The sequence below is a fragment of the Vipera berus genome (assembly GCF_964194415.1).
Source record: "Vipera berus genome assembly, chromosome: 2".
NCBI classification, from domain to species: Eukaryota; Metazoa; Chordata; class Lepidosauria; order Squamata; family Viperidae; genus Vipera; species Vipera berus.
The window spans coordinates 36,638,961-36,663,568 of NC_138203.1; the positions used below are offsets into that span (position 1 = coordinate 36,638,961).

At 37.7% G+C, this 24,608-nt stretch overlaps 1 protein-coding gene across 1 annotated transcript in view; it reads left to right on the forward strand.

The window, feature by feature from the left end:
• LOC308662713 (ubiquitin-like-conjugating enzyme ATG10) overlaps positions 1-24,608 on the forward strand; it is a gene marked incomplete at its 5' end in the record, with an annotated part of 123,427 nt that overhangs the window by 93,926 nt on the left and 4,893 nt on the right. Inside the window, one exon of the mRNA XM_081318855.1 lies at positions 16,984-17,081. Coding sequence (XP_081174981.1) covers positions 16,984-17,081 — 98 coding nt within the window. The remainder of the gene's footprint in view (positions 1-16,983; positions 17,082-24,608) is intronic.

A 24,608-nucleotide genomic window follows, 5' to 3' on the forward strand; every position in this document is an offset into this window, starting at 1 on the left:
AGTCATATGTGGGAATCACATTGGGAGAGAGCAAAGTGATATAATCAAGAGACTAGCTGAACCCACAGCAAGAATGGGTAGAGCAAGAAGCACCAAAGAAATCTCCTTAGTATATTGCGTTGTAAAGGATACTGGAGGAGAGATGTACAGATAGTCTTCAATATGTTCTTACATGATTAAAGAAGATAATCATAATAAATCACAGAGAAATATAATTCTAGCACTTTAATTCTATCATATATTTAATATTTTATATGTTCCTATAAACTATGATTTAGCATTTAGGCTCCCCGTTTTGTATGCAGAAAATGTTAGAGTTGAAATGTGCAGATGAATCTTTTGCTAGCTGTCGGGCCTTTAGAAATTCAAATAATAACTGTGGAACACATTTCAGAGTTGCTCATGTACACAAAGGCCATGCTAAACTGATGCCTCCAAAGTTGCTTTCAGAAATTCCTGTTGATTAGGGAAATCTGGAGTAACCTGGCAGATGAAAACATTCAGCTGGACAGAGATGCTGGAATGACAGAACCAGTTTTCTGAAAGTGTGATTTAGGGAGCGCTCTTTTGGGGAATACTAGGCAAATTCCTAATATGCCTATGGTAGACTATAATACAAGATGCCATTTCATGAAAATATATCTTTATCTATGGAAGAAGGAACTTAAAACCAGTGAGGAGTTCATTAGATCCTGTATATAACATTAAATCACAAGATGGCTGAATCTTGAGAAGGAAGTGAAGAACAAAAACGTTTCTTTAGATGTATTATTGGCAAAATATTATAAATACAGGTTATTTCAATATGATGTTTAAAAATGTCTTTATATTACTAAAATTCCCCTTGTTGTGACCTTTTAACTGAGAGAAATGGTGCAACAGTTTTACAACCAAGATACCTCAAATGGGCTAATGTGTAGAATGCATTATTTGTTGTTTAGTAGCCGTTCAAAATTCTGAAGGACCTGAAAAAGGGACTTATGATATGTATACAAAGTTTTGATGTCTGACCTCCCAGTCACCTGACCACATTTTTGGTGCTCAGCAACTGGGGCACATTTGTAGCTATTTACAGTCCCCAACCTTTCTGGCTTGACAGCCTGGCTGGGGGGGGGAAGAGGGGAACTGGGCCACACGAGGTACAAGGCAGCGCACATGCATGTGCAGCTTGACTTGTGTGAGTGGCAGGATGGTGTGTACGTGCGCACAGCTCAACTTGCACAAGTTTTGAATTACGTGCATATGTGCTGGCCTGCTGCTTGCGCAAGTCGAGCTGTCCACATGCATGCACTGGCCCAACATTTGCACAGCCCACTTCCGAACAGGCCACAGCCTGGTAGTGGGTAGTGGGTCCCAAGATCATGTGGCTACAGTTTATGATTTTGTTTCAGAAACCAGTGTTTATTTCCACATTCTGACTCATAGCGAACAATGGGTTCACTTAACACTCATGGCAATGACGCCTGGGCTCAATGACGCCTGGGCTAAGTCGAATAATACCAGTACTTAAGCCTTTCATCTGTCTAGAGTAGTCCGAAAGGTCCTTTTTCAACAGGCAGCTGGACTTTGTTTTTCCTGTGAAGACATTTTGCTTCTCATCCAAGAAGTTTCTTCAGTTCTGAGTGAAGAAGCTTCTTGGATGAGAAGTGAATTGTCTTGAAAGGAAAAACAAAGTCCAGTTGCCTTTTGAAAAAGCAGCTTTGGGACATCCATGACCCTGATGATTGAGAATCTCCATAGACAATCTAGAGCAGTATTTCTCGATCTCAGCAACTTTTAAGATGTGAGAAGTTCAACTCCCATACTGGCTGGAGAGTTCTGAGAGTTGAAGTACACACATATTAAAGTTGCTGAGATTGTGAAACACTGGTCTAGAGGAAGTAAGAAGAACAAACAAGATAAAAGCTTGAGAGCAAATATCTATCTCTAGAACCAGATCAATTGCATTCAGGAATAGTGAAGAACTTAGTGGATAGTCTGGTTGCTGCTTTATGAGAATGGAGAAAAGCAAAACTTCACAAAAGTGGAGAGAAGACATTCCAACCACGAACAGTCCTGTCTATCTGACATTCATAGTGATTACCAAAGGTTACCACAATGTTCTTGTCCATAATTCTGCCAGGCAAATTTTATTTCAGGTTTTAATGGAATAACTTCCTTACCAGCTTGTGGGAATGCTGTATACATATACTGTATATTTTGACTTTAGCAAAACATTTGATAAAATAACTTATCATGCTGATTAGCAAGCTAGTTAAGTGTGGGCTAGATGTCATAGTAATTAAGTGGATACATTAATTATGGCTCAAAACTCCTACTGAAAGAATGCATATTAATGGATTCTCATAATTGGAGAGGGGTATCAAGTAGGATGTCTCAAGGATCAACCCTGGTTTGTTATTATTTTTATTAATGATTTGGATAAAGTAGTGAAGCAAATGCTTGTCAGATAGGCAGATGATGCATACTTGGGTAGATTAGTTAATACTGTGGAAGGCAGAAATTCAAAACAATATTTATAGATTGGAAAAAGTGGGCTAAAAGAAACGGAATGAAATTGAATTCAGACGAGTGCAAAATTATATACGTAGCAATCCAAACCAAATGAACAACTAAAAGATGTTACATAGAAAAAGCAAGACCTGTTCTTTCTTGCTCCAGAGTCTGATTCCAACTCTATGGTATATATTTGTGTAAAAAATTTTTTGGCTTGCTAACATCAGTCAGAATCTCAGAAGGGTATGGCTGACTGATGAGAACAAATAAGTTTGAAATGATCATATCTGTCTCCCTTTATTCTTTGTTAGCAAGCCAAAAAAAACTACACACACACACACACACACACACACACACACACACACACATATATATATATATATATATATATATATATATATATATATATATATATATATATATATATATATATATATATATATATATATATATATATATATATATATATATATATATATATATACCGCATTTTCCGGCGTATAAGACGACTGGGCGTATAAGACGACCCCCTACATTTCCTGTTAAATTATAGGGTTTGGGCTATACTCGCCGTATAAGACTACCCCTCTTCCAACGCACACCAAATAAAAATTTAAAAACATCAGATTTGATTTTAATATGGTAATTTTAATTCAAATGCTTATGACATGCAGGTGCTTAGTAGGAAAACTGTCACTTATAAACATAAGGCTGTTTGTCATCAAACATGTAAATATAAAACAGTGCAAGTGGATTAAACTTAATAATAATAATAATAATAATAATAATAATAATAATAATAATAATAATAATAATAAGTTGGAGGGGACCTTGGAGGTCATCTAGTCCAACCCCCTGCTAAGGCAGGAAACCCTATACCATTTCAGACAAATGGCTGTCCAGTCTCTTCTTAAAAACTTCCAGTGTTGGAGCATTCACCACTTCTGGAGGCAGGTTGTTCCACTGGTTAATTGTTCTAACTGTCAGGAAGTTTCTCCTTAGTTCTAGGTTGCTTCTCTCCTTGACTAGTTTCCATCCATTGCTTCTTGTCCTGCTTTCAGGTGCTTTGGAGAATAGCTTGGCTCCCTCTTCTTTGTGGCAGCCCCTGAGATATTGGATCACTGCTATCATGTCACCCCTCACCCTTCTCTTCGTTAAACTACACATACCCAATTCCAGCAACCCTTTTCCTAATTCACTTTTTCACTTTTCCTAATTCACTCTAAAGCTTTCCCTGCGCAGAGCCTTAAGTAACCCCAGCTGCCTGCAATTAGTGCAGGTTCACATCCCATCAGGCTCAAGGTTGAGTCAGCCTTCCATCCTTCCGAGGTAGGTAAAATGAGGACTCAGATTGTTGGGAGCAATAAGCTGACTTTGTAATAATGCCGCTTGTGGGGGGGGGGTGAAAGCTCTAATAGGCAGGCATATACATAGAATGAAGGCTATTGCTAAGCACATTGATTTGTGCTTTAAATTGTAAGCCACCGTGAGTCTTCAGAGAAGGGTGGGATATAAATGGGATTAAAAAAAAAGACCAAATGGGAGATCCGCCCCAGGTTTTCCAGCCAGCCCGCCCAGTTCCTGAGTCAAATGTGTCCTTAGAGCTAAGCTGCTGCTCTGCTACATATTCCCCACCTGCCTTTCAAATTGCTCTTGCATTCCCCACCTGCCTACAGCTGCTCTTCAACTTTAGAAGGAAAAAAGCCCAGACCCCAGCCTGTAAAAAATCACAGACTGCAGCTTCTACTCCAATTGGTCCCGCTTTCCCTGCGCAGACTAAATGGAAGATCCGCTCCAGGTTTTCCAGCCAGCCCTGTCCCTAAAGTTTCAGCACCCGGCGTATAAGACGACCCCTGACTTTTGAGAAGATTTTCATGGGTTAAAAAGTAGTCTTATACGCCGGAATCTACGATGTATGTATGTATATCGCGACCCTATGGACAACATTCCTCCAGGCCTTCCTGTCCTCTACCATCTTCTGGAGTCCATTTAAGCTCACGCCTACTGCTTCAGTGACTCCATCCAGCCACCTCATTCTCTGTCGTCCCCTTCTTCTATTGCCCTCAATCTTTCCCAGCATTAGGCTCTTCTCCAGTGAGTCCTTCCTTCTCATTAGGTGGCCAAAGTATTTGAGTTTTAGCTTCAGGATCTGGCCTTCTAAAGAGCAGTCAGGATTGATCTCCTCTAGGACTGACCGGTTTGATCGCCTTGCAGTCCAAGGGACTCGCAGGAGTCTTCTCCAGCACCATAGTTCAAAGGCCTCAATTCTTTGGCGCTCAGCCTTTCTTATGGTCCAACTTTCACTGCCATACATTGCAACTGGGAAGACCATAGCCTTGACTATACGCACTTTTGTTGACAGGGTGATGTCTCTGCTTTTTAGTGTGCTGTCTAGATTTGCCATGGCTTTCCTCCCCAGGAGCAAGCGTCTTTTAATTAATAGATTCCGGCGTATAAGACTACTTTTTAACCCATGAAAATCTTCTCAAAAGTCAGGGGTCGTCTTATATATATATATATCCAATGCCATAGACGTATCACAATACGTCATGATACATCACGTGATACGATCGAGTTTGACACCCATGCCATAGAGGGATTTTTATATCTGGAATATTGAGACAAAGCGAAAAGACCAAATATAGTATCTTATATTTAGGGGCAAAACAAGAACAATTAATGCATATAAAATGAGGAGATTTGATTTAAGAGTAATATAAGTGGAAAATTTCTAGATGTCTTAGTGGATCAAAAACTGAAAATGAACCAGCAGTATTACACATTTGCTAAAAATATTAATGCATTTAGATATATATTAAACACAATAGCCAAATCACAAGAAATAATTGTTCTGCTCTATTCTTTATTAATGAGGCTACGTTGCATTATTTGGAAATTTATCAGGATTATCATTTTATTGATTTAAAAAATGAAAGGTGTGACAATTTTAATTTCAATTAAATTATAATTGATCCTTTTCAATTATTCTAATTAACACCCTCCCAACTCCTCAGCCTGAAAAACAGATGAGATATGTGGGGTACTAAAAACAAGTTGAAGTACAACCATTTTCTGCTGCCCTTTATAAAAGCTTGGCATACCTCTGTGAATGATTTTCATCAAAGCTACATCTTGCAAACTGGATGAGACAGGATGTTTTGGACAATAGTCCCTTTCCACTGCAGGAGAAATGGAGTGGCCATAAATGCTATGATGAATGCTCCAAGGCAGTTTAATGTAACACTGGAGAAAATAGAAGCCATTACTACTGGAGAAGTTCCAGTTATGACAGGGAAAATAAATGGTGCTGTTATAGGAAATGTACCGATAACAAAATACCTGCTGTTTGGGGGAAGAGAAGTAAAACATACAATACCAGCTATCCAAAACTAATTACCTTGCTGTATCCATTACCCAAAAGTGACATTTGTTGTTAATTGAAATTTGACATGGATAATATTTCACGTATTATTTTAGGCATTATCTCACTGTATGCTTACTCTTTAAAGTTGTATAACCTCTTTGCAAAAGGTCTGGTTATGGGAGGAATGAAGATTGCTTTCTCAGGAGGTAAAAAAAGAATGATTCATATACATTTACATTGATATCTGACGGAAATGATTTAGTGGAAATCTTGTATTTAGTCAAAATAAGCATAAGGGATATGAAACCAAAAAAATTGACTCTTCATTAAATATTACTTTTTAATACATTGCCAAAAGAAACTTACACCATCATATGTTTTTAGATACCAAATTGGGCATCAATAAAAGCTCTGTTTTTTTTAATATCAGAGCTGTTATTTGTCTGTTTTCTCTGTATGGATTGCTGCATTGCAGAAGATGAAATTATAACTAATTTTGCATGTCAGTGCAAAAAAATCCTGATACGTTCATAGTAAAAGCTTTTGAACAAGAAAATTAAGTGAAAACTTTTGTTTAAAAATCCATGGAAATTAGAAGGGGTAATACAAATGGGAAAATGAAAATATTGAGAGAAATAAATTTACAAACACATAGTGGACAAGCATTATAATAAAACCTTTTTGATTTACATGTCATTATCCACTTTGTAGAAACAAAATGGTTACATTCTAGAAGAAAACATAATATTTGATATATTTATTCCTGTCCACAAAATATTTTTGTTTTTCAAGTTGTCACATTGTCTCAGCCAAATTTCAGATAGATATTAATCAGAAGGCAATCCACTGAAATAGCAATTTCACTCACAAAAAGATCAAATTATGACTGACATAATTTTTTTCAGTTAAATGGGTTTGTGCTTATATGGATCAACGTGAGTCATGTTTCATTTCTGTAACAGATACGCAAATCTGACATATGGAAACCAAATTTTACCATTTTTGTGTGGGGAGAATTCTTGAACTCGCATAATAATAAAAAATTCATATAGTTGTTTTTCAGTTTTGTACTCTGGAATTTTTACATCAGTTATATAATCTTCTTTCCCATTTCCTGTGCTGTTGTTTGTTTCTTTGATTCTCAGCCTTATAGGTAGTTTAGGCAAAAAGAAAGTATAAAGAGTTGCTTCCGGAGCTATTTCAAGAGTTATTGGTGCATGGAGGGACAGAAGGATATTGAAGAATTGGTTAGGAGATAAGCCATTTAAGGCGGAAATAGCATCAAATATTTAGGACAGCCCAATTTTCTTCCACTTAATACTTCCCTAAACATGGGAATGAGGCTGATGGCATGGGCCATCAGAATGTATATGTTTTGATTCCTGCAATTAAAAAAGAAGAGACCATTCTTTTCCAGTCTGTTGTTAGACAATAACTTTGTCTCCAGTCAACTCTGCTTTAATGCATCTGAATTGTGCCAGATTGAAAAAAGTTGATACACTGGCTGTTTAGCTGTGTCATAGTAATTAGAGAAAGGACATGTCCTGTTTGTTAGAAACTTGATTTCAGTAAGTTCATCTGAACACTTGTATTTACACCAAGAACATAAGATTATTTTGATTAACTTTGAAAGGTGGTATTGTTGCTACTATTAATATTATGCAAACATTTGATCAGGAAGCTTATTCTGCAGGGATTTTTCATCTTGCTTAGAATGTAATGGAAATATTTTTAAAATGTTTAAATTGTAGACAATTATTAATTACAATTTTGTTTATCTTGATCTATTTGATCATTTCATTAATTCACTTTTTTCATTTATTCCAATGTTCCTCTTCTCAAAAGTAATAAAGGGCTACTTCTAATAAATAGTAATAAATTCTAGTATTATATATATATATATATATATATATATATATATATATATATATATATATATATATATATATATATATATATATATATATATATATATATATATATATATATATATATATATATATATATATATATATATATATATATATATATATATATATTTCGACCGGCCAAACTGCCGACCTTCTGATCGACAAGCTCAGCGTCTTAACCCACTGAGCCACCGCTACTCGTCCCAGCTTCTGCCAACCTAGCAGTTCGAAAGCATGTAAAAATGCAAGTAGAAAAATAGGGACCACTATGGTGGGAAGGTGACAGTGTTCCGTGCGCCTTTGGCGTCTAGTCATGCCGGCCACATGACCACGGAGATGTCCTCGGACAAACGCTGGCTCTTTGGCTTTGAAACGGAGATAAGCGCCGGCCCCTAGAGTCGGAAACGACTAGCACGCATGTGCGGGGGAACCTTTACCTTTACCTTTATATATATATATATATATATATATATATATATATATATATATATATATATATATATACACACACACACACACATACATACATATATTTGTTTTCTGAGGTTTTCGCGGGTGTTTGTATGTGGATCTTTGGTCATTCGGGTTTTTTCCCGCGTAGAGTTGAAGGTGTAGGAGCAATGTTTCGACGGAATCCCATCCGTCATCCTCAGGCTGGTGGCTTCAGCTTCCTTCTTCTGGGAGAAGGAAGCTGAAGCCACCAGCCTGATGATGACGGATGGGATTTCGTCAAAACGTTGCTCTTACACCTTCAACTCTACGTGGGGAAAAACCCGAATGACCAATACGAAAACATATATATGTGTGTGTGTGTGTAGTATATTTCTATATACTATATACTAGTAAACTGCAATAAATTGTAATAAATAATATAAATATTCAAATTAATATACTAAGGGTTGCCAATGTACAGATAGTAATTGATTTTAAAGAAGATCAAACAAAGATGGAAGTATATTTACATTCTGGAAATTAGCACTGTCAACATCCAACCTTGAAAAATTATTTCCTATGTACAAAATCTTTTGGAGTTACATCACATATCTGTCTTTCCCAAACTGGAATGCTACAGGAATTGATAGAATATCTACAGATATGACAAGCAACAGAAGAAGAATCTGTAAAAGTTCTACCAAACAATTTCAGCAAATTTGGAGAACAATTTAGATTGGAAGAGGTTGGTTTACATACCAGTACAAAAGTATATTTCACATATTAAGCAATACTCAGAACCATCCAACACAGATTAAAGCTCTCTATATAAAAGGAAATGCCAGATGACGAAGCTTGGCCAGGGAATAAGAAATGTTGGTATTGATGCATGCTGGATCACTAAAAAATTCTTTTGCAGAAGTGAAAGAATTCCAATAAATAGTCAATATGTGTTGGGAAATGCCCACCCACAGAGGGAAGACGATTAAGCAGGGAATTAGCTTTGAGTCATTGTTCAACCACAAGACATATAAGATTGACCCCCCCAAGCCCCATGGAACCTTATCTATCTGTTCCCAAGGGAAGGCAACCAGTCTGGGGAGATACCTAAATTATAAGCAGATTGCAATAAAGTAGTTTATGGATCAGGGGATAGATGGACAACTCATCAAATTTGCAGATTGCAGCAAGCTGGCAGGAATACCCAACACTCCAGAAGATTGGCTTAAGATACAGAAAGATGTTGACAGACTTGAACATTGGGCGCTATCTAACAACATGAAATTCAGTGGTGAAAAAAGTAAGGTTCTACAATTAGGCAGGAAAAACCAAATGCACAGCTATAATTAATAGTAACTGTGAGAAGGATCTTGGAGTCCTAATGGACAATCACTTAAATATGAGGCAACAGTGTGCTGCAGCTGCCAAAAAGCGAACACAGTCCTAGGCTGCATTAACAGAGGAATAGAATCAAGATCACACGAAGTGTTAATATCACTTTACACTTTACAATGCCTTGGTAGGACCACACTTGGAATACTGCATCCAGCTTTGGTCGCCACAATGTAAAAAAAGATGTTGAGACTACAAAGAGTGCCAAGAAAATCAACAAAGGTGATTATGGGACTGGAGGCTAAAACATAAAAAGAACGATTGCTGGAATTGAGTATGTCTAATGAAAAGAAAAACTAGGTGTTACATAATAGCAGTGTTCCAATATCTGAGGGGTTGCCAGAAAGACGAGGGAGTCAAACTATTCTACAAAGCACCTGAAGGCTGGCCAAGAAGCAATGGATGGAAACTAATCAAGGAGAAAGCAACTTGGAATTAAGGAGAAATTTCCTGACAGTTAGAACAATTAATCAGTGGAACAACTTGCTTCCAGAAGTTATGAATGTTCCAAGACTGGAAGTTTTTATGAAGAGACTGGACAAACATTTGCCTGAAATGGGTTTCCTGCCTGAGCAGGAATGGGCTAGAAGACCTCCAAGGTCCCTTCCAACTCTATTATTCTGTTAGTTACCTTGAACTCTGCATTTGTGGATCTGGTCACTTGCGCCTGACAATATGTGCTTTGTTGATTATAGAAAGGTCTTTGTTTGCGTTTATCATGACAGTCTGTGAAATGTCCTTAGAAAATTAGAGTCCCAGAACTTCTCAATGTATTCATGCAAAATCTATATTTTATATATTTATTTATTAAATGTATATGTTTAAGTTTAAGTTTATTGAATTTATATACCACCCTTTTCCCGTAGGACTCAGAGCGGTTTGTTGTTGTTGTTAGCTGCGAAGTCGTGTCCGACCCATCGCGACCCTATGGACAACATTCCTCCAGGCCTTCCTGTCCTCTACCATCTTCTGGAGTCCATTTAAGCTCACGCCTACTGCTTCAGTGACTCCATCCAGCCACCTCATTCTCTGTCGTCCCCTTCTTCTATTGCCCTCGATCTTTCCCAGCATTAGGCTCTTCTCCAGTGAGTCCTTCCTTCTCATTAGGTGGCCAAAGTATTTGAGTTTTAGCTTCAGGATCTGGCCTTCTAAAGAGCAGTCAGGATTGATCTCCTCTAGGACTGACCGGTTTGATCGCCTTGCAGTCCAAGGGACTCGCAGGAGTCTTCTCCAGCACCATAGTTCAAAGGCCTCAATTCTTTGGCGCTCAGCCTTTCTTATGGTCCAACTTTCACTGCCATACATTGCAACTGGGAAGACCATAGCCTTGACTATACGCACTTTTGTTGACAGGGTGATGTCTCTGCTTTTTAGTGTGCTGTCTAGATTTGCCATGGCTTTCCTCCCCAGGAGCAAGCGTCTTTTAATTTCTTGGCTACAGTCCCCATCTGCAGTGATCTTGGAGCCCAGGAAAATAAAATCTGTCACTACCTCCATTTCTTCCCCATCTATTTGCCAGGAATTGAGAGGGCCAGATGCCATGATCTTGGTTTTCTTAATGTTAAGTTTCAACCCAACTTTTGCACTCTCCTTCTTCACCCGCAACAAGAGGCTCTTTAGTTCTTCTTCACTTTCTGCCATTAGAGTGGTATCATCTGCGTATCTTAGGTTGTTGATATTTCTTCCGGCAATCTTAATTCCAACTTTTGATTCATCTAGCCCTGCCTTTCTCATGATGTGCTCTGCATATAAGTTAAATAGGCAGGGCGACAGTATACAGCCTTGCCTGACTCCTTTCCCAATTTTGAACCAATCAGTGGTTCCGTGTCCAGTTCTCACTGTTGCTTCTTGACCCGCATATAGGTTTCTCAAGAGACAAATAAGATGGTCTGGTACTCCCATCTCTTTAAGAACTTGCCACAGTTTGTTATGATCCACACAATCAAAGGCTTTAGCATAGTCAATGAAGCAGAAGTAGATGTTTTTCTGGAACTCCCTAGCTTTCTCCATGATCCAGCGTATGTTGGCAATTTGATCTCTAGTTCCTCTGCCTCTTCGAAATCCTGCCTGTACTTCTGGTAGTTCTCGATCCACATACTGCTGAAGTCTAGCTTGTAGGATTTTAAGCATGACTTTACTAGCATGAGAAATGAGTGCAATGGTGCGATAGTTTGAACATTCTTTGGCACTGCCTTTCTTTGGAATTGGAATGTAAACTGATCTTTTCCAATCCTGTGGCCACTGTTGAGTTTTCCAAATTTGCTGGCAAATTGAGTGTAGCACTTTTACTGCACTGTCTTTTAAGATTTTGAATAGCAGAGCGGTTTACAAAGTATTTAAAAACATCAATACAATACAAGAGTTAAAAACAGTTAAAATAATTAAATTTGATCCTGGGGGGGTGGAAAACCTCTCAGCCTAGGCCGGAAAGCTCAAAGAGCCAGGTCTTCAGGTCCCGGCGGAATGACCGAAGATCGGGGGCAGTCCTAAGCTCCACGGGCAGGTGGTTCCACAGGGCAGGCGCACCCACTGAGAAGGCCCTCCCCCTGGGTGTTATCCGCCAGCAGTCTTTTACAGGCGGCACCCTGAGAAGGCCCTCCAAGTGGGAGCGCACAGGACGAAGGGAACTTGATGCCAGCAGTAGGTGTTCCCTCAAATATCCCGGACCCAAGGCATTTAGGGCTTTATAGGTCATCACCAGCACCTTGAATCTCACCCGGAGGGCAACCGGAAGCCAATGTAGCTCGCGGAGTAGATTAGTATATGTTGCTCATCTGAAATATATAGGCAAAAGCCAGAGTTCAGGCAGAACATGGCAATATGTCCTTGCTCCAGCTCGGCAAAGGAGTGAAAAAATGCCATATATTCTCTCCTTATTTAACATGTCATTTACTCATTCATTCAGCGTATATATACTCTGATTGCAAGAAATTAAATGTGGGTTTAAAATTGTAGGAGGAAACATCAATAACCTGTGGTATGCTAATAATTCTCCTCTGATTCCAGGCTCTGGTAATAGAAGTTGAGCACAGTGTAAACATGGGGATAAGATTATATTTAATCTTAAGAAAAGCAAACTAATAACAGGTACAGCAGCCAGTCATAGATATGACGATAAAGATACTGAAGTGATAGTTAGTTTCTGCTCTTTTGGATGGACTATTAAGAGTAGCACAAATACATACTAACGCTTGGTAGGAGAACATAAAATGATATAAAGATGCTTTCAATTGGCTATACTTACAAAGAGCAAACTTGCACAAGCAATGGTTTTGCCTGCAAGACTATGTGGAAGTTCAATAGAAGGAGTATTGATGAATTTGAACTTTTGTGTAGGAGAAGATTTTGAGAATATATGGGTAGCCAAGAAACAAAAATCAATCCAGATTTGTCACTCAAGGCCAAATGACTAGGGACAAATTGTCATATTTTAGATACATTATGAAAAAACCTATATCTTTAGAGAAAACTATAATTATAGCAAATGTGAAAAGAAAGAGAAAACAACCAGTATCAAGATGGATGGGGACTTCTGGTTAGGCGTTGTGGCATGATAGTCGCAGGAAGACGGGGCTCCATCTTCCATGTTCAATTTTGCCAAGCTAGGGACCCTAAAAAGGCTTGAAAGTCGCCCCTTAGAGGTGACAAAGAAGGAGGGGACCCTCGTTGATCATGGAGAGGTGGCGGCCCTTCCGCTGGATCCAAGGAAGCCCTCCAAACTGGCAGGGGAAAGACTGGCTACATTCGTGTGGCCAGTCAGAAGCTGCTGACAACCGAAGATAAGTACTAACTAGCAATTTTTGAGCAACGTGGATGGAACTGGGTGAGACTTTATCCTCATTTTATGACCTTAATACTATTTTCCTAGAAAAATGAATGCCCAAAGCAAAGAATCCTCCCCGATGAGAGAGGGAAGGGAAGTTTTTGCCCCACTCCTTCAGGAAAAGAAAAGCGCTGAATTAATTGCATTGGGGGAAAATAGAGAAAACTACAAGATCAATCTGGAATTAATACAGATATATAGCTTTGAAATTTGGGGAGTAAAAGTACCTTTGAGATTTTTTTTTAGAAATTTTTTTTGAAAGTGTAAAATAGGCTTGGATTTGGAAAGCTGGAAGACAATGTCAATGCCATCTAGTGGTGAATCATGGCACTACAAAATTTATTATACTTAAAGGAAACTTGGCTTGAAGCCTGGATAAGACTATTTGTTGTTCCTGGAAACTTTCACTTTTGCAGACTGCACCTGGAAAAAGGAGGAAAAAACTCTTGGGCTGCTTATCTGTGTTGGGGACCTTATTGGACTATAAAGACTACATACAAAAACAAAATGGGTGTTCCATACTTAGCATCAAATGGTAAAAAACCATCTTGAACACTTGTCTCCGAAGCTCCAACTTGATATATCAACAAGAAAATGTTAATGAATCTCAGAAAGAAATTCTTTCTATGTTGAAATCAGTCCAAGAGACAATTGTTTTATTTCATGATGACACTAAACATAATACAAATGAGGTAAAAGAACAATTTTCTAACCTCTACTTACAAATCCAGACAATGACTACAAAGAAGGAGCTAGTAACCCAGAAAACAGAAGGAAAATTAGAAGAAACTGATCCAAAGATGGAGGACCTAAAGGGAGGAATTAACAGACAAATACAGACAAATTAAAAATTAAAAAATGCAGTGATAACAAACAAAAACAAACAAGAAATGAAAAACTGAAGGAGAAGGATGGAGGCTGTTTAATGAATAAAAATGGGTTGAGCGTTCTTCCAAAAATACTTCAATCAAATTCTTTTCCTCATTCCAAACGATATATACAAAAACAGTAAGAATTTCTTGATAATTCAAATGCACTGACTTGGAAAGTTATTTGACAAAGGAAGGAAGCCAGAGTAAGACTGAAGAAAATAGAGGTTTTGACCTATTAGATAGAATATTATACTATTAAACAGATGTTTGAATATGGTTAAGAAAATAGATAACTGCTAGAAATAAAAGTATTATTATAATTAGAAGGATAGGATTTGTAACTAGAATATTATACTTTGTTATGAGATGGGAAATATGAAAATTCTAAAAGCGTTTGAATAAGGGAAGCTCTTGGTTACCCAAATATAATTTATTATGAGAGAATTTTAAGCGATAGAGATATTTTGAACATTGATAGGAAATTATTTTTTTTTAAAAAGCCGTAAAAACAAGATATTGATTGAACAAATGGATTTTAAGTGCAAATGCAGTTGAGATAAATTCTGGTTAGAAAATATATTACAAACTGTCACTATCGATGATAAGTATAATACCAGAAAAATGTGATGAGGATGTCTATATTTAATTGTATACATGTTGTTTATTAAGTAGTGATGATTGTAAAATTACACACACACACACACACACACACACACACACACATATTATGGACTTTATTACAGTGGCAGTATGTATATCTCTATTTTTCACTAAAGTATGACATTCATTTGATAATACATAATAATAGATAATAGATATAATTTTGATAATTAAAACTTTATTGCCAGTTTCAAGATTTGATTCTTTTCCAGAAATCTGTCTTTGCAATAAGTTTTTAAGTTTTTCTGATGCAATAGTAAAGGTTTTTTTTCCAATTTGGCACTTATTTCATTATGAAAAATTACATCAGTTCATTTGTATGAGTAACAGATGGTAATATCTTTGCATGAATTTATAGTTGGGATCTACAGGATTAAAATAAAAGGAATCTAAAACATTTAATATTCTTCTACCATCTTAAGTTTGGTAAATGTTATAGTTTCATTGTATATATTTGCACTATTTTGCATATCTATAAATTCATTTTTACATTATATTTTGCACAAAATTAAAGATGATAAATTTGTCTCACTAACTAATGTGTTATTTTCCAAAATCTTTTAATGTTTCAGAGTTTAAATAGAGAACTATAGGATAAAATAATTTTAATGTCTAGCTAAGTTGACTATGTTTCATGAGAGTTGAACATCTAGAAAATCATATGCTGACCATTTCTAGATAAGACAGATATGAAAATGGGTATATAAATGGATATAAAAGAGCATTTGATTTGTAGAAAAAGAACATGCAAAAGTCTGATGCTGGCAAATGTGAAAGTAGTAGTACTACATATAGCTAAGATTACATTAAATACTTTAAATTTATCTTAAATATATGATTAGAGTTGTTATATTTTTTTACTCTTATTATTCTTTTAAATTATATTCCTCACTGCTATGCTTTTTGGGGGTCCAGTTTAAAAAAATTATGTGAAAAAGGGTTGTGACAAGTAGCAAAGTTTATTTTCTTATTGCTACCAAACTACAGGAACATAATCAAAATGTTTATGAGCCGAATGTAAATTACAATTGCCAAACCGAATTATGACTAATACAATTTCAATAACACCAATATTGGTTTAGCACTTAGCAGTAGGTCTGGTCTGAAAAGGAACAGTAAATCATTTAAATTTAGAATTAAATTTATTCATCTCTGTAAATCCTTTTGCTAATACAAAGAGAAGGAAAAAGCGTAGCTTGGAAATTACTTTCACAGTCATTCTTATTTTAACATTTCATGCATGTTCTGCCCAGCCCTTGCCCTGGCATCATTTTCTTGCATGATATTTTTTAAAAAATAATTTAGAATGTTGTGTATTTGGAATTTACCATGAGGTTATAAAGTTCTTAAAGATTTTTAATGTTCAAATGCTAAATAATTTTTTCATATGACTAATGTTTTAAGAATAATATTTAGATGGTACATTTTTAAGATAAATGTAGTATTGTATGAGTATTATTATAATTCCAACTTATGTACAGTTATAATTATTTAGATTTTGTTATTTAATCATGTTGACACTTTTGTAGTTAAATAAATGAAGATAATTTATTCAAAATAATACTGAATAGGTTTAAAAATCTAGGATTCATGCCTCAGGCTTATTTAGATCAGCGGTCCCCATCCTTTCCGGCTTGAGGGCCCAGTGGGCAGGGGAGAGGGGATGGTTCCATGCAAGTGGTAGGCACACACATGCAATTCCATTCGCCTGCTGTTCACATAAGTGAAGCTTCATATATGAGTGCAACCACCTACCAGCGCCTGCCACTCACAAAAGCGCCTGCTGCTCATGCAAGTAAAGCTACTCACATGCTCTTGCCCACCACTCATGCAGCCCAGTTCCAAACGGGCTGTGGCCCAGTAGTGGGCCACGGCCTAAGATTGGGGATGATCTTGGGCAATTCAATTTCACTTCACTTCCATTCATTGAAAAAAGTACCTTTTAAAAAATTATTATGGGATAACTTGTGAACTGTAAACAGTTTTGTATACTAAAAATGCATTTACACGGTTAATCAGATTACCTCTTTTTAGGAACATCCATTACTTGGTCAGCCTTTCTTTGTACTTCATCCCTGCCGGACAAATGAATTTATGTCTTCAATATTATCCAGTTTACATAAACAAAAAAAGTGAGTAATACCAGTGTACATTCTCAAATACAACATTAAATATTTCATGAAAAAAAATCAATAATGTATTTTTGGTGATGAACTATTACCTAAGAACTATATATGTTTCCTATAGCTATGGGGAAAAGCAGGTTACAAAAGAAGGTACTAATTCCTAAATTTATTGTTATAATGAGTATATATTTCTTAGTTCCATAGTTCAAGTTGAACAACTTAAGAGTTATTTCTCAAAATAGTAACCCAGACATTCTGTTATTTATATGGCCAGTGTTATATCATGATTTTGACAAATATTATGTTTGTTTGTTTATTAGGCTTGTTTGCTGCCCATCTCTTGCCTAGAGATGACTCTGGGCAACTTACAAACATTAATATTATATTAATGGTTATTAGTTTTAAACAAAATATCTCTACATAAAGCTTAAAATATCTTTTGAAAAAATGCTGAATCTCATGTAGTGCTTAGGTAATGTTACAGGATAGAATGTACAGATTTGAAAAGGGTCTTTAAGTCCAGCTCTCTGATCAGGGGAACAATTTAAATGAAGCTATCCCTGTCTGTCTAATTTTTGCTTGAATATAACAAGTGCACCATGTCACCATGCCCTTCCTAATGGGACAAGTAAATGTGACTGAGATAGGTAGTCCCTCAAATTACCCGGCATATTGCCATAAAGGGCTTTGAAGTCTACTTTCTTGTAAGAAACTTATAAGTCCAAGTTCTGCACTGTAGAATAATAAGCTGATATTCTTCTGTTGATATACTGTCAAATATTTGAAGATGCTACTGTACACCTTTCAGGTCTTCTCAAGTTAAACATTCCAGTTTTCTGACTTCCGGTGGCGATGCGACGCCGAAGACAGCCGTTTTCGGGCTGCCCGCTCCGCAGCTGTGTTTTTCCATCGTAAACAGCGCCGATCAGCTGTTTAGATGGATTTGAAGCCCCCTCCTCAGGAGAAGAGGAGGGGGTGAGGCCCCAGGTAGGGGTTGAGCTCTCTGGGGCCGCCTGAGCTGAGAGTTTGGGCGGCTGAAGGATTAGGGTTAGAGCGGTACAGGAGGATTAGAGCAGGCAGAGCGGTACAGGAGGTCAAGGTGATGTGGACTCTTATCTTTACTCTCTAGCTCAATGGATTTTATAGCTTTAAAGTGAAAGTGCGCAATAAGTGAAAGTGGGGGAAGATGGCGGCTAAAACTTCTAAAGTTCTTCGGAGTGCGGGGTCTTCCCTGGTGCAACAGACCTCATTGCAAGCTTTGCTTCCTCCTGCACCTCCTCTGGCATTGACGCTTAAGGATTTACAAGATGCTCTTGGAAAGCATTCACAATTGATGTCTGACATGATGGATGAAAAGTTGAAAAAGCTGGAGGAGAAAATGGAGGAGAAAATGGAGAAATTGGAGAAGAAGATGGAAGAGAAGTTTAGAGCAATGAGGGTGGACATGTTGTCTATGATTGAATCTGTAGCTGAATGTGTGCAACAGCTGGATGTAAAAGTGAAGGATCTCAGTCAAAAGAACTCTATATTAGAAGCAAAGGTATTAGAAAATGAAAATATAAGGAATAAAATGGACGGAGAATTGAGCCTTGTTCAGTACCATCAGATGCAGTATGCTATTAGAATCAGGGGTTTAAAGGAGAATTGTAAAGAAGATTTAAAGCAGCTGATTTCTGAGGCTCTGGAAGGGGTATTGGGCCAGCCAGCATCTGAAATTGAGGGAAATATGGACAAAATTTTTCGTGTAAATTCATGGATTGCAAGACAGAGGAAGTTACCCAGAGATGTGGTGGTCTATTTTACAAAGAGAGTAATTAGAGATGAAGTCATTCAAGCTGCTTATGATACTAAATTGGTAGTGGCTGAGCAAGAAGTCTTGGTTTTAAAAGAGATTCCTCCGAAGATTTTAAGGAGAAGGAAAGATTTTGCATTTCTAGTACAGGAACTTAAGAAATGTGATATTAAGTTTAGATGGGAGATTCCAGTTGGACTGGTGGTGACGCATGAAGGTAAAAGACATCGTCTGGTTACTGTGGCCCAGGCACGTGATTTTTATAGCAATGTGTTAAAAGCAACTCCCTTATCATTTTTGGAAGCTGTAAAGGGATACGGCGAGGGAAAGCTTCAAGATGTTGCAGATAGACAGATAGAGGACAATGGTGTTGGAGGGGATCAAGAAACAGTTTCATCGGATGTTGCAGGAGGCCAGAGGATGACGCGTGCCGCCCTAAGAAGAGCGAGACGAGAGCAAGAGCAAGACCAGCAGAAAGTTATGGAATCTCCAAAGTGTACTTACAGTGAAGCTGTGGGAGGGGCGCGGTCCAAAGAAGTTTTGGGGGTTATGACAGACGTGCTCCAAAAGCTTTGGAGCATTAAGATTGGTGATTAAATTTTTAAATTAGAATGTCAATGGATTAAATTTATCATAGAGGAGAAAGAAAGTTTTTTTTTAATATTTAACACAATTTAAGATTGATGTTATTTGCTTGTTAGAAAAGTATATTAGGGTTATGGACTAAAAGTATGTGCTGAACTAAGAATGGGTATGCAAGCTCCTAATTAACAACAAGTTGTCTTACAGACTGCTTAAACCTTTTTTTTTACTCTTTTTATTTGAACTCAAGGATGATTTGGAACTGCGAGACATTTGGCGTGATACATGCAAGAACTATTTTTGATCATAGTTTAGTTTGGTTGGAGATTATTAAGGTTAATAGAGATAGGCGCTTTTGGCGCGTAACTGAGAATTTGTTTAGAAATTAGAGAAAGGTTGGAGAATGTAAATAATAGGTGAAAGTTTTTTTTTCTTTTTTTTTGAAATATGAATAAGGACTGGGATTAAGAAAATCTATTCTGAGTAAAGCTCTTTTTCTGTTTTCCTCTTTTTCTTTTTTACTTTATTTGTAATATTAATATTGTTTGTATTCATTTTATATGAGCTAGAGGGAGATAGAATTAATAGTTTATTGCTGATAACATAGGGGTGCTTATGTTTGTTTTTTGATTTTATACCCTGTATTTAGCTCTGGGAAGTCGGGGGGGGAGGAGGGAATGGGGGAGAGGGATAGGGAGGGTTAGGTAGGGGTGGGGGAGGGGGGATTAAAGTCAAAATGTATTGTAAAACTTTTTAAATTAAAAAAAAACATTCCAGTTTTCTCAGCCTCATAGGAGTTTCTTTGTTGTGTTCTGAGAACTGTCATTGCCTTTTTCTGTACCTGTAGTGATTTCTCTGTATCTTTTTGAAAATGTAGTATCCAAAATAAAATGCAGAACTGTATCCAGAGTATCATCTACCTGAAATTTGGGAATTGTTCACCAGCTCATACTGGTAGTCCTTGACGTACGATGGTAATGGGACTGGAATTTGTTGCTAAGCAAGGTGATTGTAAAGCACAACCACATTGCTTAGTGGCGGTAATCCCTGCAGTCTGGTTGCCATTCTTAACTGAATCCCATGGTCATTAAGTGAAACAACTTCCTGCTTGCTTTCACAAATAAGTCAGTGAGGAAGCCAGTAGGAAGTTGCAAGTCCCAGGAAGTTTGTAAGCAGGACAGCAGGGAAATAAGTGGCTGATGATAGGAGGGATGGTCACAAATGTCCATGTGATACATAAAAAAAGTAGAAGTTTGGATTCAAATATTCACATTGATTAAGAGGGTTTAAGAGATATATATACGTTTGAGACCAGATGTTTTTCTTTTGGGATTCATGGACAAACAATTGGAAAAAAGTCATGGAACTTTGTTTTTGTATATAACTACAGTGAGATTATTGTATGCACACAGATGGAAAGAGCCGGCATTACCTACAGTAGAGGAGTGAATGTTGAACAAGATGGAACTTATTGAGAAGGCTAAATTAATTTCTTTTGTCAATGAAAGACAATATCTATGTGTGCAGTTGACTGGAAACCTCTTGTGCACTTCTAAGCATAAAACACAAAAATGAATTACAAATTATGATTTTGAGGCAGGATAGATTATAGAAAGAAGAGAGTCATGTTGTAATCATAGAATAAGAGGTAAATTTATAATTGTTCTAATAACTACTGTAAAGAAAAATGGAAACCACTTCTTTTATCTTTTTTCTTTCTTTTCTATTTTTCTTTTTCTTTTTTTCCTTTCTTGCACTTTTAGTTTTCTATTTGATTTCTTTCTTTGCATTTTCTTACTTTATCTTATTTTTTATTAGTTTTATCTTCTTTTTAAAAATATTAAAATAATACACACACACAAACACACACACACATGTGTGTGTGTGTGTGTGTGTGTGTAAAAAATTTTTTAGATTGCTAACAAAGAATTAAAGGGAGACTGATATGCATTTCAAACTGCATATGCATATCAGTCTCCCTTTAATTCTTTGTTAGCAATCTAAAAAAATTTACACAAATATGAGCTATCACTGTTGTGACTACTGCCTGTCGATGGCCTTCGGTTAGGCTGAAACAGGAAATAAAGATTTGTCCCATGTTTGGGGCCTAGCAAGGTAATCTAAATAGTTAACAAGCATTTATAGATAGATAGATAGATAGATAGATAGATAGATAGATAGATAGATAGATAGATAGATAGATAGATAATAGATAGATAGATAGACAGACAGACAGATGATAAATGATATAGATGATAGATAAATGATATATGATAGATGGATAGATAGATAGATAGATAGATAGATAGATAGATAGATAGATAGATAGATAGATAGACAGATAGATAGATAGATGATAGATAGATAGATAGATAGAGATAGATATAGATATAGATAGATAGATATAGATAGATAGATAGATAGATAGATAGATAGATAGATGCATATATATATATACATATACATACATACATACATACATACATACATACATACATACATATATATATATATATATATATATATATATATATATATATATATATATATATGTTTTCTGAGGTTTTCGCGGGTGTCTGTATGTGGACCTTTGGTCTTTCGGGTTTTTCCCCGCGTAGAAATGAAGGTGTAGGCGCAACGTTTCGACGGAATCCCATCCGTCGTCATCAGGCTGGTGGCTTCTGCTTCCTTCTTCTGGGAGAAGCATGTGGTAGTGGCTGTTTGTTCCTCTTTTTTAAACTGCCAGAGGGGGTGTGTTCTGTGGGTGGAGGTGTGCTCTGATTGGGTGGGGGATTAAGTGTGTTCTGATTGGATGGGAGTGAGTTTTGAATGGTGGGTGTGTTCTGATTGGGTGGGGGTGTGTTTTGAGTGGATGGGCTGGTCTCAGCTGCCAGCCTTAGACCTGAGCTGGTGAGTTGTGCTGCTTTTGTTCGGCTTCGTGTTTGTGGTGGTGCCATGTTTTTATAGTGGGTGTCAGTTTGCTTATTGTGTGGTTTGGAGGGGTTTAAAGTGGCTGATGTTGCAGCTGTAGTTAGGTTTCTGTTTTGTGGTTGTGCATCGTTATCATTGTGGGTTCGGATTTGCTTTTTGAATGGTTGTGTGGTGGTGATGTCATGTGATGTTATCATGAGTTTGGGTCTGGTATCATTCTTGGTGGTTGGGACTCGTCTGTCAATCAAGGCGGGTTTCCAAATGGCTGGTAGGCGGGAGGTATCATCTCGTTTGTTCATGCTGAGGGGGCATTTTTCTATCTCAATGGCTTCTCTGATTATTCTGTTGTTAAAATGTTCGATTTTGGCGATAGTTTTGGTTTTTTTAAAATCAATTTCATGTCCCGTGGCTTCAAAGTGTTGGACCAGGGATGAAGTTTGTTCTCCCTTTCTGAGTGAGTTTTTGTGCTCTTCAATGCGTGCACTTATTCTTCTGTTGGTCTGTCCGATGTATGTGGTGGGGCAGGTGGTGCATGGGATTTCGTATACTCCTTGGTTTTCTAACCCAATTGTGTCTTTGGGGTTTCTTAGGATGGTGGATATTTTTCTGTCTGTGTAGAATGCTGTTTTGATGTTGTGTTTTTGGAGGATCTTGCTTACTTAAAAGGGACCACAGACAGAATCAGCATGTATACGTATATATGTATATATATATGTATATGTATATATATATGTATATATGTAGGTCTAGAGTCTCGGGTTTCTTCCCGCGTTCCTTTCATCTTCAGAAAGTTGTGGCGACGTTTCGACGAAATCCCATCCGTCATCATCAGGCCGGAGTATTCCTCCTGCTGCTTTCAGGAGCAATGCGTGGTCTGTCTGTTCCTTTCCTTCCAACTGCCGGTGGGGCTGTGTTCCGACTGGGTGGAGGCGTGGCTGCTTTCTGATTGGGTGGGGGTGTCTTCCGACTGGGTGGAGGCGTGGTTGTCTTCTGATTGGTTGGAGGCGTGGCTGTCTTCTGATTGGGTGGGGTGTGTTCTGAATGGGTGGGGTTTTTTGTTGTGTCGTAATATCCTGAGTGTTGTGATTTGGTGTCTTGGGGAGTGGGCTGTGTAGTGGCCTCCAGAGCTTTGGCTTGGCTCCGAGTTCGAGGACCCGCCATGCATCTCTGGTATGGGTCAGTCAGGTTCGTGTGTGCGTTCTTCTGCTTGGGTGATAGCACTTTTGCTTGACTTGTTCTATCTTCTGTGTGGGAGAGTTTTTGTTCTGGGTGTGGATGAGTCTTGCTGGGGCTGGTGGCATTTGGGGTTGTTTGTTGGTTTTTTAAATCTCCCACACAGAAGATAGAACAAGTCAAGCAAAAGTGCTATCACCCAAGCAGAAGAACGCACACACGAACCTGACTGACCCATACCAGAGATGCATGGCGGGTCCTCGAACTCGGAGCCAAGCCAAAGCTCTGGAGGCCACTACACAGCCCACTCCCCAAGACACCAAATCACAACACTCAGGATATTACGACACAACAAAAAACCCCACCCATTCAGAACACACCCCACCCAATCAGAAGACAGCCACGCCTCCAACCAATCGGAAGACAACCACACATCCACCCAATCAGAAGACAGCCACGCCTCCACTCAATCAGAAGACAACCACGCCTCCACCCAGTCGGAAGACACCCCCACCCAATCAGAAAGCAGCCACGCCTCCACCCAGTCGGAACACAGCCCCACCGGCAGTTGGAAGGAAAGGAACAGACAGACCACGCATTGCTCCTGGAAGCAGCAGGAGGAATACTCCGGCCTGATGATGACGGATGGGATTTCGTCGAAACGTCGCCACAACTTTCTGAAGATGAAAGGAACGCGGGAAGAAACCCGAGACTCTAGACCTACACATACAGACACCCGCGAGAATCTACGAAAACAAATATGTATATATGTATATATGTGTGTATATATATATATATATATATATATATATATATATATATATGTATATGTATATGTATATGTATATGTATATGTATATGTATGTAGATAGATAGATAGATAGATAGATAGATAGATAGATAGATAGATAGATATAATTTTATTCAGGTCCATCATAACTTAAACAGTTGCTGAATGAATGGTTGTAAGTCAAGGACTAACTGGATAGTGTTTCTTTTTCTTGTGTACTAGCACACTAGTACACATTCTTCCTTAGTGACCTCACTTAATGTCC